Source organism: Phoxinus phoxinus, assembly GCF_949152265.1.
Source record: "Phoxinus phoxinus genome assembly, chromosome: 2".
Taxonomy (NCBI): Eukaryota; Metazoa; Chordata; class Actinopteri; order Cypriniformes; family Leuciscidae; genus Phoxinus; species Phoxinus phoxinus.
Window position 1 is genome coordinate 3,524,134 of NC_136877.1, and position 16,683 is coordinate 3,540,816.

At 39.6% G+C, this 16,683-nt stretch overlaps 1 protein-coding gene across 7 annotated transcripts; it reads left to right on the plus strand.

The window, feature by feature from the left end:
• The first annotated feature begins 354 nt into the window (after positions 1 to 354).
• sirt3 (sirtuin 3) lies at positions 355 to 11,418 on the plus strand. 7 transcript variants are annotated; one of them, XM_079598249.1, is made up of 9 exons: positions 359 to 501; positions 581 to 633; positions 931 to 1,027; positions 1,124 to 1,288; positions 3,684 to 3,916; positions 3,998 to 4,098; positions 7,512 to 7,673; positions 8,904 to 9,113; positions 10,188 to 11,418. In XM_079598249.1, the coding sequence occupies exons 4-9, from the start codon at positions 1,242 to 1,244 to the stop codon at positions 10,209 to 10,211; spliced, it is 777 nt and encodes a 258-aa protein (XP_079454375.1). In that variant the 5' UTR covers positions 359 to 501; positions 581 to 633; positions 931 to 1,027; positions 1,124 to 1,241; the 3' UTR covers positions 10,212 to 11,418. The 7 variants fall into 7 exon arrangements, 6 of the variants coding, with proteins under 6 accessions (XP_079454372.1, XP_079454375.1, XP_079454373.1 ...); XM_079598248.1 differs by having other exon boundaries at positions 449 to 482; XR_013795974.1 differs by having other exon boundaries at positions 355 to 805; positions 8,882 to 9,113; positions 10,188 to 11,394.
• The last annotated feature ends 5,265 nt before the right edge of the window (positions 11,419 to 16,683 follow it).

Here is a 16,683-nt window from a genome sequence, read left to right on the forward strand (position 1 = left end):
ACCATTCGTCTTATTTAAATGTTTATTTGTAAAACATGTTATCATCATTGCAATATCCCATCAACAATAATGATAATACTAAAAAAACATTCGCTGAACCACTTCCAGTCGTAAGTACTGTAGTATTTACGAATTCAATTCTTGACATAAATCAGTCAAACATTAAGCTTATTAAAATGCCTGCAGTAACCAAAAGATAACCATATTTTATCGATATAATTTACTTTAGTGCATACATATATGTAAATGAACGGACAATATGTGTTATTCGACCGACACATAATTTGATGGATTCGCGATATATCCGTTACGGTAATATGCGTCACTAGTCTGACGTCAGTGTTGCCAAGTCCGTGGTTTTCCTGCGGAATTAATCGAGCTACTGTTGCTGTGATTGGGATAGTTTTGCTTAGCAATTGGGCGGGTTTTGTTACGCAGACCTGGCAACCCGCTGGCAATTCCTGCATGTATATATTTACTAAGTAAATTCGCCGAAATAATGTACGCCTTTTGACAAACAACGAGCTTCGCCATTGTCAAATATGCTGTACTATAAACCCTCCATTATAAATGTGTGCAGATGCTGTTTTACAGCGACATTCTTGTCGAGAAGAGGACTGTCAACTACACAAAGTATTTTCTTGTTATTAAAAGTCACTATGTTTCTGTAAAATCATGTTTCAAATAGCAATGCCATTAGTGACAGTCGTCGTTATCTGCACATTTATAGAAAATATTGTGATTATTAATAATATCTGTTTCTGCATTAGTCTTTATCTTCGAGTAAAAACACCATTAAAACGAGGTAAACCTACCGGATAAGCAGCAAAACTGCTATTTTTGAAGTGTACACAGTATTGTAGGTGGTTGGTCTGTAATGCTGTTGTTTTATTTTTTTACCCAGAGTCTTACAATAATACTTTTCCTCAGATCTGTCAAGGACAAACCTTCCCCATCAAAAGATTTTGACACATTTCCCTCATGCACAGAAGAATGCTGCATTTCTTTCACAATTCATTTATTGTCCGTGAGTATTGTCTTCTTTCTTTCTTTCTTTCTTTCTTTCTTTCTTTACAGAAATTTCTCAGTGAACGTGAATATTTGAAACATTATGACCTGATAGAACTGCATGTGGGGGAACACGAGGGCTGTTTGGAGGCAGCCGTGACAATGTTCACCAGCAGACCCTGGAGGATATTGCAGAAAATATCAGAGAACGCAAGTTCAAAAGAGTTGTGGTGATGGCAGGAGCGGGCATCAGCACTCCCAGTGGAATCCCAGACTTCAGGTAAAGTAGGACTCAAAAGACTGTTGTCCCCTAATTAGGGGTGTAACGGTACATGTATTAAATTCAAACTGTCACAGTTCGGTGCATTAAAGGATTAGTTCACCCAAAAATGTAAATTCTCACCCTCATGTTGTTCCAACCTCGTTCATCTTCAAAACACAAATTAAGATATTTTTGATTAAATCTGAGAGCGGTCTCACTCCTTCATAGGCTTCTATTGTAATTGAAACTTGCCGGCCCAGAAAGTTAGTAAAGACAATGTTTAAAATAGTCCAAGTGACTACAGTGGGTATTCGTGTAGTGAGATTTAGGGAGCTTTCACACCTGCCTCATTTAGTTCAGTTGAATCGCACTAGAGTTCGTTGTCCCCCTTGGTGCGGTTGGTTTGGGCCGGTGTGAATGCAGCAATCCCACTCGGGTGCGCACCAGGAGGTCTCGGTACGCTTTCAAACGAACTCTGGAGCGGTTAGTTTGTGGGGAGAACGTGATCCGACCTCGAACAGGCCCAACTGCCAAATAACTGCGCATTTTTTGGACTAAACCAGCTGCCGCTGCTGTTTAGCAACATTAATGCGTCGCCTCCTCCTGAAGTGACTCGCCGTGTGCATTGCATAAAACATTATTTTCAAGCCGCATTCTCGCTTCATTCTCAAATGTTATTGTTTGCCTAAAGGGGTGTAGACAAACTATATAATAAACTATGACCAGGGATACGGTCAGCCCACGCAGTCGTCTCTCCATAGTAAAAAGCGGCGTGTTGTCTGTCGGATTTTCCTCCTCGTTGTTTACTTCCAGGAGTTCTGTTGGAATTTTCCCGCACGTTAATTCTGACCAATCGAAGTGCAGTTATGGAAATACGTTCAAGACCCATCTGCCCAACGAGGGATGTGGATGTTGTCACGTGACTGCATTTTGGTTCGTTTCATCAACTGATTCGGACCAGAGCGATCAGTGTGGTGTGAAAAGGAACCAAAACGCCTGAAAAATGCTACAAAGTATAATTTTTCTCCCTTGGTCCGGACCAAATGAACCGAACTACAGATGTGAAAGCACCCTTACACGACACAAATCGGCACATTGCCAAATGATTTTGTCTCAGTATAACAGCGGAAACCACTTTACCTTACCGAATACTCTGTCATTTATTGTCACACAGATAAGAGTAAAACGTCATTCGAAACTGTAAAAGGTCTACACCCTTGCATACAGAGTTGTGTACACTCACAATAATAAAACCGTTTTTTAAAATAGAATCGCCGCGTGTCGCCGCCGCGGCTGGTTAGGACAAAAACTCTGTTTAACATGGAAAAGATGCTTTAGCATCGCGTGTAGTTTGGACACGTGTCAGGCCGACGCTTTAGTCTCTCAGTGCAGACTCAACCGCTTTAAGAACTCCTTTGTCCCTCTGTCCATTAAAGCTGCAGTCGGCAGGTCTGGCAGATTGAGTGGACTTAGCCAAAGTTTTGAATGTTAACAACTCTCATGCCCCTCCCCCACTACCACCGAGCAGCCTCCCATCGAGTGTGTGCTCGTCAGTGCGTGTGCACCAGATTTTCTGTGAACGCGCACCCGTCTCTTCAGCATCGATCAACACCATGGAGTACTTACCATGTTTTCTTTTCCTTGGTTGTTTTGGACCTCCTAGCTCTGGTTGTTAACTGAGGAATTGGAAGCTTGTTAGTAGATTTTCTCTCCTCCATCACGCTTCGCACAATCCAACACACCTGCGAACTTCAGGCATGTGCATGTGATATTGTAACGTGTGCGAGGGGGGAGGGGGATCTGTGGTGTGTGCACGATGTCTGTGTGAACAATCGGGAGCGGTGGATTTTTGCAAAACAAATAACAGGCTCCAGGTGGAGGTAGAAGCGCGTTTTTTTTCTACAACTGGCTGATTTATGTTGTTCTGTCTGAGCATAGCTTCGGTTTCAGTGAATATGATCAAAAAAAATCTTGCCGACGGCAGCTTTAAGGCATTAAATGGCTAGTTACCCATTTAGTTACCCAATTAAAAAATAAACAAAATTGTTTTGTTATTATAGTGATCATAGGTGGGTTGCATGATGGGCAGTGTGTAATTTAGTTGGTTTAGAACTTATGTATGTATTGTATATTGTGTGTGATCACTGGTATGTTGATAGGATGTTGTATGTATTGTATGAATGTCATTTGTATTTAAACAGCAGTATTGTATGTGTCCAAGACGAATTTCCATCAGGACAATAAAGCCAATCTTATCTTATCGTATCTTATCTTATCTATTGTACTGAGCTCATATCAAACCGTGACCCCAAAAACCGGGATACGTACCGAACCGTGACTTCTGAGCACCGTTACACCCCTAATCCACCTTTGAGATGGTTGCGACTTTTCTCTAATGGTATTTCTCCCACAGATCGCCTGGCAGCGGCCTTTATGACAATCTTCAACAGTACAATCTGCCCTACGCAGAGGCCATATTTGAAATAAATTACTTCCGTCACAATCCAAACCCTTTTTTCGCTCTAGCCAAAGAGCTTTATCCGGGTAATTACCAACCCAATCTGACACACTACTTCATTCGCCTGCTTCACGACAAGGGGCAACTGCTCAGGATGTACACGCAAAACATTGATGGACTGGAACGCAGTGAGTGACACCGTCCACGTGTGCATGCCTGGAATCGGTGTAAATCATTTATAAATGTTATTTACCTTTCATTGATTTCAGTGGCTGGCATTCCCCCAAACATGTTGGTTGAGGCACATGGGACATTTGCCACGGCCACATGCACAGTTTGCCGAAGGGATTACAAGGGAGAGGAACTCCGGGTCAGTATTTTTCGCTGAACTATGGCAGTGGTTTCTGAGTTATGAAAAGGGAGGCGTGTACAGTGTACAGTCAGTGGATAGTTATGCAAAAAAAACCTCTTCAGGGTGATACAAGTCTGCCAAATTGAAGATAAATTGACAGTATTTTTTATCTACATTGAACTATGGCACTTTTTTAAGCTAGATTCGTAAAGCTTGATGACTAACTTTGATGTTGGCTCGACAAATCCTTGTCTGAAGGTTTGAAATAACTTTGAAAAGCTTGACATTTTTTAAAAGATTTTGCTCAAAGAAGTCAATAAAATGTCAAGTCAAGTCAAGAATATTTGTATAGCGCTTTTCACAATACAGATTGTATCAAAGCAGCTTCACAGTATTAAAATAAAATAATAATAAAACGTTCATGTTTGGTAATGCTAATCGATAGTAATATTGATTGATTCATTAAATTGAATATCCCCAACTGTTATTAACATGTTCTAACACATTGCTTATATTTTAGAAAGTTGCGAGCATATTTTAGCATGTTAGATTTTTTTCCAAGTTGTTAACATGTTTTAGCATGATTTAGCACATTTGCTAGCATGTTTTAGCATAATTTAAAACATTGCTAGCATGTTTTAACATTTTAGCATAATTTTTAGCATAACATTTTTGCTAACATGTTTGTAGCATGATTTATCACATTGCTGTTTTATCATCATGATTTCGCATGTTGTTAATGTTTCAGCACATTGATATGTTTTATCATGTTGTTAGCATGATTTAGCACATGCTAACATGTTTTAGCAAGATTTGCTAGCATGATTTAACACATTGCTACATGCTAGTATGTTGCTAGTATTATTTAACCTATTTAAATTTTTTGTCAACAATGTGTTCAAATATGCCGTCAACTTTTTAAAATGCTAGAAAGTTGTTAACATGTTTAAGCATGAATTAGCACGTTTGCTAGCAAGTTTCTAGCGTGATTAACACATAGCTAGCATGTTTTAGCATTATTTAACACATAGCTAGCATGTTTTAGCATTATTTAACACATTGCTAGCATGTTTTAACATGTTAGCATGATTGAGCACGCTGCTAGTCTATTTTAACATGTTAAAATGATTTAGCACGTTTGCTAGCATGTTTCTAGCGTTATTAGCACATAGCTAGCATGTTTTAGCATTATTTAACACATTGCTATCATGTTTTAACATGTTAGCATTATTTAGCACGTTGCTAGCATGTTTGTAGCATGATTTAATTGCTGTTTTAGCATTTTGCTAACATGATTTGGCATGTTGCTAGTATGATTCAGCACATTGATAGATTGTTTTATCATGTTGCTAGCATGATTTAGCACATTGTAACATGTTTTAGAAAGCTGCTGGCATTATTTAGCACATTGCTAGCATGTTTTAACCATAGATATGCGTAGAATCCACATTTGACTGGTCCAGACACAGTGGCATGACCGCCATCTTTGAACGTTCAGTGTGTCACCAATCACAGTAAGAATCAATGATGCCACAACATTGCGCAGCTTCTGGTTGTGAAACCAACCAAGATTTAAATTCCCGAGGTTAGAACATACCTGTCAACACTCCCGTTTTCACCGGGAGTCTCCCGTATTTCACACCCATCTCCCGCCCCCCTCCCGTTTTGTCCTTTCTCCCGTGAAACTCCCGTAATTTGTATTCCCAAACGTCGTTATATGAATAATCACATCAATATATTAAGGTTGCCCAGTTGCCAGATCTTGTATGAAACCCATTCTACTCGCGCAATCAACACATCATTCACATTTCAACCCATTTGTGAGCTCAACCTGGCAACCTACAACTCAGTAGCGCTGTTGACGTGCGACGTTGGAAATTGAATAAAGCGATCACTGGTAGAAATGAGAAGAAAACTCCGTGGTAAATATTTCACGTAATTAACACAGCATCCGTTTTTTCTGTCATCCTTTGGCTGGCGTTACATTATATGATGCGCTTTTATTCTTGCAAATGCTTTTAAACCATTCACGCAAAGACAAATTAAGCGCCAGAATCGAGTTCTCTTTCGACTTGAAGTTGACCGAACTAACACACGCAATTCTGCAAAAATGTCCGTTTTGTCGAGTATCCTCATGAGAGCAGACTGAGCACTCTTAAATGAGTTAAATAAAGTCATGAACCGCTAAATGAATACAGTTAAATGAACATAAAGAAGAGTTGTGAGAGAATGAGGCGCGTGTGAGATCCGCGTCTCTCTCAGCGGCGGCTGCTCTTAAAGGGACAGTAGTCAAATAAAGCTTTCTGTCAGTAAAGTTAATCAAAGAACAAAGGGAACAGAGAAAAACACTCACTGCTCTTGACAAAATAACATTTGTAACTTTAATAAGGATTTATCTATGTATAATTTAACATTTATGCAGTGCAAACTGTTTGATAACTTTATTCAATTTCTGAATATTTCCTACCTTTTAGACAAATATTTAAAATATACTGTCTTTGTTTCTACATTAATTTGGAGATTAAATGTGAAATTATGACATTATAAAATATATTAAAAACGTAAGGTTTTCATCGTGAGTAATCACATAATTTTTTTATTTCTAACCAATACCCCCCCCCCCCCCCCCAAATTCTCCCGTATTTTAGTACCCAAATGTTGACAGGTATGGGTTAGAATGTGTTGAGTTTCGTTTTTATATATATTAACTCAATATTACACACGTTTACTATGGTACTTTTTAATGTTTTTAATGTAACTTACACTGTTGTGTTAGCTGACACCTTTGTCTTGTATTATATTAGTTTAACAAAATATTCTGCTATTCATACAAGCGTCTAACTACAGTTGCAGATGCTCAGTCAACTTGCTCTCGAATGTTTACGGACCGGCTTTGACTGTTCCAATATGGGAGACGGCTAATGTATAGCGAACCATAGAAACAACCGTTATTGAGGCATCTATGTGTGTATATATATATGTATATATATATTATTTAACATGATTTAACACTTCTTGCATGTTTTAGCATGTTGCTAGCATGATTTAGCATGTTGTGATGCTTCAGCATGTTGATAAAAGATTTAAGCATATTGCTAGCATGAGTTAGTACATTGCTAGCATGTTGGTAATATGATTTACCACATTGCTAACACGTTTTAATGTTGCTAGCAGCACGGATGGATGGATGGATGGATAGATAGATAGATAGATAGATAGATAGATAGATAGATAGATAGATAGATAGATAGATAGATAGATAGATAGATAGATAGATAGGCTTGTCAAGCCAACATAATAAACCCATAATTGACCAAGTCATTTAAAAACAAGCATGACACAACCTAAATATTTTGCTGTGATTTGGAAATGTATTTTTGATTATGGTATGGTTGTGAAGCTTCTCCTGACCTATGGTTGTCTCCCAATAGAAGGATGTCATGGAAGGAAAAATACCCAAATGCTCCACTTGTAAAGGAGTCATCAAGCCCGACATCGTGTTCTTCGGCGAGGAGCTTCCTCAGCCGTTCTTCAGTTACCTGAGAGACTTCCCGATAGCAGACCTTCTCATAGTCATGGGGACGTCTCTGGAGGTGAGGAGAAGCTGCGGCGTCTGTCCATCCGCTCTATGGAGAGATTGGTACTCACTGAATGAATTGCAGTGTGAGACCGAGACCATATTTTACATGTAAAATCAGTGTTTTATGTGTCTGTGGGGCATGTCTGGATCGTATGGAGGCCCATTTCTGCCACACGAGAACACAATCATGCTCTGGTAAATCATTATGATATAAAAAGTTGAAATTATGACATACTAAGTCAATATTGTTACATAGTGAGTCAAAATTATGACATATAAAGTACTCAAATTCAGTAAATAAAGTCCCCCTGTGGTGAAAATCCAGCTTTTAATGTTGTTTATGTGTCTATGTGGTGTTTTTAATCTGCTTTAAGGCAAACCGTGTGTAAATTCATAAGTGTTTTCTTTTTTAAAACTGCAGTGAACCAAAGACAGTCTCAAAAAAACACGGTGTGAAATCGCTGGTGTTTCTGACGTCACACACTACCTTGTAACCAATCAGATCAACATGTGATCGTCAACCAGTGCATCTCTGAGCTGAGTGAGTGAGTGGAGGCGGGGCTCATTTGCATATTCATAGAACCACGAATACTAAATGAGGCAAGGGTGTCGAGTCACATTCAAGCTATTTTAAGGCACGAAGGCATTATCATACTGTACTGTGTATATCTGTATATTTGTAATTCTAACTTATATATTATTATGGCACATGTGTTGTTAGTGATGTGACAATAAAGGATTCAGATTCAGAACCGCGAATACTACATTTACATTTATTAATTTAGCAGATGCTTTTATCATACTAAATGAGAATACTAAGGAATACTAAATGAGGCAAGGGTGTCAAGTTACCGTACATTCAAGATATTTTAAGGCACGAAGACATTTGTTTTCAAGGAAAAAACTTTAAAATATGTCATTTTGATGATCAAAAATGTGTTGATCTGATTGGTTACAAGGTATTGTGTGACGTCAGAAACTCCAGCGATTTCAAACCGTGTTTTTGAGACTGTCTTTGGTTCACTGCAGTTTTAAGCAGAAAATACTCAGCAATGCTGTCGACTTATGAACTTACACATGGTTTGTATTAAAGCAGATTAAAAACACCACATAGACATATAAACAACATTAAAAGCTAGATTTTCACTACAGGGGGACGTTAAGGAAGCACATCACCAGCAGATGTCACTGTTGATTAATCTGGCAACTGCTTTTACACAGGCCTGTTCATGTGAATTGTTAGGTGGAGCCGTTCGCCAGCTTGGCCGGTGCCGTACGTGGTTCTGTGTCCCGGCTTTTGATAAATCGAGATCTTGTGGGGCCGTTTTCTTGGGCGTCCCGTCACACTGATGTGGCCGAGCTGGGAGACGTAGTTAGTGGGGTAAAAAAACTGGTGGAGCTCCTTGGCTGGAAGCAGGAGTTAGAAACCCTAATGAAGGCTGGCGGAGACGAGGTGAGTTATTATCAATCTCTGTTCTTACATATATAAATCATATCAGTAGATGCATGCAGAGAACATTCATGAAATTATGTATTCTATAAGAGTTATGGAGGAATAAATGTTTTATGCTCCTCTCTCGCTATCTTCTTTCATATACAGTCAAATTATTCAATTATTCGTAACACTTTACAGTTAACACATCAGTTAATAACATCCTTAGTTAACATTAGCAATACTTCTACAGCATTTATTAATCTTAGTTAATATTAATTTCAACATTTACTAATACGTTATTAAAATCAAAAGTTGTATTTGTTAACATTAGTTAATGCACTGTGAACTAACATGAACAGGTGGATTTTTATTAGCTAACAATAACAAAGATGAATAAATAATGTAACAAATGTATTGATTATTGTTAGTTCATGTTAGTTAATACATTACATAATGTTAACTAATAACCCTTATTGTAAAGTGTTTTTACTGGGTGCAGGACACTAGGCTTTCTTTTATGTAAATGAGGAGAGCAAAATAAATAAAGTGTAACACATTATACACATAAATTCTTCATACAGTGACTACCAGTAAATTTATAAAAATATGGGGCCTAAAATTATTAAGACACTTTGACCTGAGCAGTGTTTTGTCTTTAATTGCTAATGTGACCTTTCTACACCACAGACTGAACACAATAAAGCATTGCTTGGTAATCTAATCGTTTGGCCTAAATTGGTATTATCTAATTGTGTAGTTAAATTTAACGGCTGACAGATATTCAACATAATTCATGTGTGAGACAGTCTAACAGAAGGATGGACAAAACCAGTGAAATATCAACTGAGTTCTGCTCATATTTTATTACCTATTTTCTAAACTATAGCGAATAAACTGTGATAATGTGAGAAATGTTGAATGTGTCTGTCTGGATAAATGTTGGTTTGACTGTGTATCATTTGCCAGAATGTTATGTCCTTAATTTTAAAGACTAGTCCAATTGACAAAACAGCGTAAAGCTTAACTTGAATGGTTTCTTTCTTTGTGAGGAAACCCCGGGGATCTAAAGTTTTTTTCTGTCCTTCTCGATAGGCTTCGATAAACAAGGAGGAGTGAACAATCAAATGTCATCTTGACACGGATCTGGAGACCCAGAATGGGATTGACTGTTCGTCGGCCCCGTCGTTGAGCTCTTTCTTAGTGAGCAGAAGTGTTTCATTTGTTGACGTACTAATTAACCCATAAATGTGTGAATGTTTTTAATGAATCTGCATGATATGTGTATCTGACATTCAGCATTTGGCTCATCATTGTGTATCAGACCGCCACCTTGAGGAATAAAGGTGAATTGCTCTTATTGAGATTCAATTATTCTTGCGGAAAAATATATACTTATACCCCGGGTCATTAGCGACCCTATACGTTTATTTTTTATTTTATTTTTACAAAAAATAAAGACTTAGAAATTCGTAAAAAAAAAAAAAAAAAATCTTATTATGTTGTTTATAATGACTTGATTGGGTAATACTAAGGTTGATATCTAACTTTAGGATTGTAGTGAATGACATCCCGGGTCAATAAAGACCCGAAGTATGCGTTTATGGGTTAACAACATACTCTACTCTACATACTGTAAGCAATGTAAAAACTAATTAATAGTAAAATAGTAAAAGCACTATTTAAAATGATAAATACAATAATAATGTAGCTGACAATAGACACTAGTCAAGGCAGAAGCCGTATTGAATTTTACACGAGTTAATACAAGGCTGTAAAGGATAGACTAGTCTTTGCAATAATACATACTATATAAAGGTATTAGATCATGACATTTTCAAAGCTGAAAGTTTCATTTGAGAAATGTTTTGTCTGCTAAACAATTGGCATGTTGTACACATCCATTGAACACACTACTTGTAACCCGTTTCCATTCCTGTCAAACATTATTTAACTAAAGATGCTATTAAAAATCGATCTATCTAATCTAAATGCAGTGTTGCGTTTGAGAAACACCCTTAGAAACCACAATTTGATTCGTCTTGCTGTATTTGTTCAGCACTAGCTGATGACATTTTATTCTTCTATATTAACTTAATCATAGCTTATGATTCAATAGGTGTCATCATATAGTCTACATACATGTCGTTCAGGTTTATTAGATCCATGTCGTACAGTGTGGTTTGTAATGATCTTAAAGGATTGCTGAAATCACGCAGTCTGTGAGTTTGGATACAGTCTTAAAAACATCCACTAAAAACCACTTTGATGCCAGTTGGTATCTCCAAAAAAATGTCTCTATCATCATTGGATTAAAGACACACTTGGTTTGATATGTTCTCTTGTCTAATGTATTGTCATTCAGTGTCCAAATACTATTCAATGTACTCACATACTTAACGGTACTGATCCACTTGTCTGACACGAATGTCGTGTGGTGTCGCGACGCCTCCCCACATGTGTACGTTGATGGGCGTTCCTCTAGTTTACCGCTATGGGCGTGGTTTTGAGCCAGCGGCCAGTCTAAAACAAAGGACCCGCGAGAGACTTCCCCCCGTCTCCATGTGCGTGCTTCTATTGGATAGCCGCATCGCTTTCAACGGAATTAATTTGCATAAATATGGGCATCGGCCAGCTTTTTGACGCGCGGCATTTTTTCAAATGAAGCGCCGCCTTCCCGGAATTCTTTGCGAGCGCGTAAAAGTCGCTTGACGTCACCCATAGGAATATAGTGGAGAACAGCGCGACAGAAGTGTCGCACGGACAAGTGGATCACCGCCGTAAGCTGCGTTCACACTACAAGCGACAAATCGACACGTAACCATTCATTTCAATGGGGAGCGGGCGTTTTCCGGCGACACGCGCAACCGGATGGGGCGTGTCTGGCGACGCGACAAAGTTGAGATCTGTTTAAATTTATGCAAATGAAGAGCGACTTTCAGGAGCGACAACCAATAGGAGTGAAGTCAGTGGAGCGTGCGATCATCCGTCACTCTCTGACAGAGGCAAGTTGAACGAGAAGCTTATTTTAGCCGTCAGAAACTGTGCTATAAGTTGTGATATATCTCCGTGTGCATACAGTGGTGTTCACCGTGCTGACTCCGAGCCGGATTGGTTTCGTGAGCTCAGATAGACGGTATTTGCCCGTTTGCTGCAGTTAAATAGCCGCGATGGCAAAAGCACTCACAGTTTCTCGTTCATCTTTAATATTATGCATGTTACACTGATTCCATTTATATTTAGACTTTTCCTTCCAAAATGTTTGTTTGTAGTGGCAAGAAAACGGATTTGTTGTTGACAACATGGAGAAACATCCGTGAATGTCACTCACAAACATTACTAGGCAACCAGTCGCGGGAACGCCCACTAGCGTCCAAACCGCCAGCCATTGGCGACCAGCAGAGACAAAGTCGCTTGTAGTGTGAACGTAGCTTTAGCCCTGTACATTTTCCAGTATTGTTGTTAATGTACTTTATTTTAATATCACAGCTCAAGTTACTGGCCTTGCCCACATTTAGATGTGTCATTTCTGCAGTAAAAATAACAACCCACTGTCTAGGGTTTGACATGTAAAGCCTTGCATGACAGTTTTGACAACGTTTGATTGAAGGCAAAAGAAAAGCTCTGTGCTTGTCGCATTCATAAACGACCATGAATTGACACACAATGAGGAAAATAGTTGCAGGCTGATAATGACTTTTTCAGAAGCCGAGGACTCATTGTTCGTCTGTTGAGGAGATGAACTGCTCAGTTCATTGTGTTAATGTCTGAGAATGCCAAGTCAGTGACAATTAGACTACATCTAGTTCAGTTCGGCCTGTTGCTCGGTGCTATACAAGGTCTGACGCAAAACAATGCCCTCGATTATCTGACAATTCAAGATGGCAAGAAACAAAAAATCCATGTTTCATGAAGCAAATCATCTGACATGATGGTATGAAGAGACCAGAATAGGACCTCTAGAGGTTAAACTAAAGTCGAGCAGCAGTATTTCGGATGCACAAAATTGCAGGATGGCTGTCATGGAGGAAAACCTTGAGATTGCTGTGACCCGAACAAAAGAGTTTAATAGCTTAGTGTTTAACAATGGCCTTATATTTTCCAAACGAAGCAGTAGGGCCTGAATGACAATTGTCATAATGTGGTGCAAAACATGATTATCCCACACTCAAACTGTAGTATAACTTTATATATCGGGATCTTGAGTTGTCTCTACTGTATATAATTCACTTAACATCTATTGTTTCTAATTTTTCATCACCCACCTGAAGCACACAGCCCTGATATACTTCAAACTAAATCAAAGGGTGAAGTGGTGTGACGTCAATTAACAAAATCAGGCCAAAATGAAGTTCGAGTTCAAAGTAGCTTTTCAGCAAAACTTTCCAGAAAACTTCACTCCACCTGGCAAACAACTTCGAACTATGATTGGTCCATGGTGATGATGTAATAGGTGGGTGTGGCTCTGAGGCTCCGCCTCTTTACATGTTAATCTTCTCTGATTAATTTCTTCTGTTCAGTCTGTCGAGGTCAGACGAGAGTAAAACATGAACACACTGGAGAGGCGCTTTATAGTAGAAACTGAAGCTGTAATCCTTATTGAAAGAGACTGTTTAATACTGTAAAGCTGCTGCTTTAGGGCCTGTACACATATCGCGCCTAAAAACTCGTAGAAAACGCTAGGCATGGCGCGTTCTCCTTTTTCCAAAGCACTAGGGCGGTTGCGCTCCGGAGGCGTCTGTCGTTGCTAAGCAACCATCAGCTGCGCTCTCCGTTACAGCGAGGATAAATAATGAGAGCTTGAGAAGTCATAAAGTTCAGGAAATCCCTGGACCGCAATGATGAGCTGCTCCTCCATTTTTCTGCTGAGGTTGCAACGTAAACAGAAAAGGTGAGGAAGCTGATTGGTTGGTTCTTGTCACCACGCTTGTCACCAGCGTGACCTACGGTGCGCTTGCAGCATTCTGAAAAGTTGAGATGTTTTTATCTTGATGCGGCGCTGACGCACTTGAAAAAAAAGAGCGCGTCGCTCCGCGAACGCGTCGCTTCCAATATGAGCGCGCATACCGCGCGCCTACATTTGAAATAACGAACTTGAGCGCGCAAAAGACGCGATATGTGAACAGGCCCTTAAAGCAATACACTGTATAAGTGATTTATAAATAAACATCACGTGACTTGACTGGAGAGCTGAATCGCAGAGCTCGTGCAAACGCATCCACATCAGATGCTTTCTTAATTACTGTTTTCTTTATTCCCTCCGCTCATGTTATTATGAAAATATGTGCGCATTGAAATGCTTAGGTAAGTTCACGTAAAATTATAGCAGCCTTCTTTCTGTGCTTTCATCACTAACCATGTTTCCTTTACCCTTCAAATTGCTCAAATTGAAAATACGGCCAATGGAAATGTCAATTTCGCAAAAACTCCCATGTATCGCAAAAATATTTTTACGCTCTTATGAGGTTTTTCAAGCAATTCGAAAAAGGAATATTTCGCAAAACTGCAATGGAAACAGTTTTTCGTATTTACAGGTCACCTGACGTACGTTAAAGTCGATCATTTTTTAAAAGATGTGTGTGTTTGGACAGAAGACGAGACAGTTCTTTATTAAATTCATAAAAGAAAAAAGTATTAGGGGAATACTGGATTATAAACAACAAATAAATGGCACAATTTATCAAGATCTTGAAGCAGAAATTAGGGAGAAACACCCAGAAACACTTCATATCTGCCACTCGAGAGTATAAGGGTATTTCCTTGCCGTTAATGCTTGGAAATCCATTAAAAACACTGGCTAGTGCGGCGGCTGTGATGCACGTAAACCTACCAAAACCTGTTGCCTTGATCTTTGGAGTGACTTATCGTGAGAGGAAACAAATTATGTTTTAGTCGCATAAAATCAGTTAATGGAAACACCGTCATTTCGCAATCGTTTTTTATCGGCATTTAGAAAATATCGCAAAAGTTTTGCGCAAATCTGTTATGGAAACTCGACTACTTTTGCTCTTATTCTTAAATAAGCTCGCTACTTATTGACTCGTTCACCAAACTGAACAGCCAATCACAGTTCTCTCTCTCACCGACAACCAGACGTCGATTCTACATGTTAAATCGGCCCTTAAAAAACCCCAGACAGCATCTTCCTAGAGCCAACGGTCCAGAACACGCCGACGCTCAAAAACGGTCTGACGTTGCACGCCACCGGCTTGGTGTGTCCCTAGTTGAACAGTTTAGCAGATCCATCATGTTGAATCAGCGTCATGCCGTCAGTGAGAAAGACAACTCTGATTGGCTGTTCAGTTTAGCAAACAGTGCGTGAGAATAAAAGCGAAAGTGATAACAGCGAGCAAAGAAGTCAAGACGGTACAGACAGAAGACTGTTCTTATTGCAAGTCATCTTACCTGAGCATTCAAATGCATTATTTTCATGCATCAGCCGTCAGGAATGAATAAACTGATCAGAATGATTGATATTCAAAATGGTTAGCAAGAGCTGCTTTGTTTACGGTCTGCAGTCCTGGTTTCGGTGTTCCTTTTTGAATGACAAATATAGACTATTGATACCTGCTGATATAGTTATTTCCTTACATCAGGCGCAGAACACATAGTTGGCAGCCGCCTGTAGTCTTTGCAGTGTGTTCAAGCTAAAAATGGTGGCCTTTTTGGCCAAAACACAGCCGACAACACACTCCGCTTTTGTCGCCACTAGTTCTTCGACGTCGGCTTGGTGTGTCACGGCCTTAAAGAACACAAGAACTTAGAAAGTTTCTACAATGGCATCACAGCAAAATAAATAACTTATGAACGTTCTCATTTGGCATCATGCTTTCTGTCCCTCCATTGACAGCAACGTCATTGCAACTTTCAAGGCCCAGAAAGGTAGTAAAAACAAAACATCATTAAAATAGTCCATGTGACTACAGTAGTTCAACCTTATTGTTATGAAGCGATTAACTTTATGTGCGCAAAAAGCAGGAGAAAGAGACACATTTAGCCGTCTAGCTCCATAGACTCCCATTCAGTCTGCGCTCGTCCGCGATCACCTCCAGTGGAATTCTAATGGAACTGCAACCAAGACCGATACAGTGGGGCTAATAGGAAGGGCCAAGGCTCTCCGTAGACGGGCTCTGGTTATACATCAGAACATCGGCTCACTATTGGCCGATGCTGGTCATGTGTTACCCCTTTTCCACCAAGGCAGAGCTGGTGCTGGTTCGGAGCCAGAGCCTATTTTCAAATCGATTCTTTGTTTTTCGACCACCAAAGCACCAGCTCCGAACCAGTAAAAGTGGTTCTTAAGTAGCACCAAAACATTGCTGGGCTAGAAGTAAGAACCGCTTGCGTCAGGGGCTGGGGGCGGGGTTACCGTGACCAACAAGACGAACAGAAACTTGTGACCGCCATTTTTTAAATAGCAGCTAATCGAGCTAATAGCTGCTCGATTGTAATCTCCGTCTATGCAAGTTACGGCGAGCGGCACGAACGCGTTGGATTCGCCGTGTTTGGATGCCGATGTAGGTTCGCAAATCCATGAGCATCAATAGTAACGCAACGACCGCCATTGTTGATGTAAGACTTGTTCGAGATG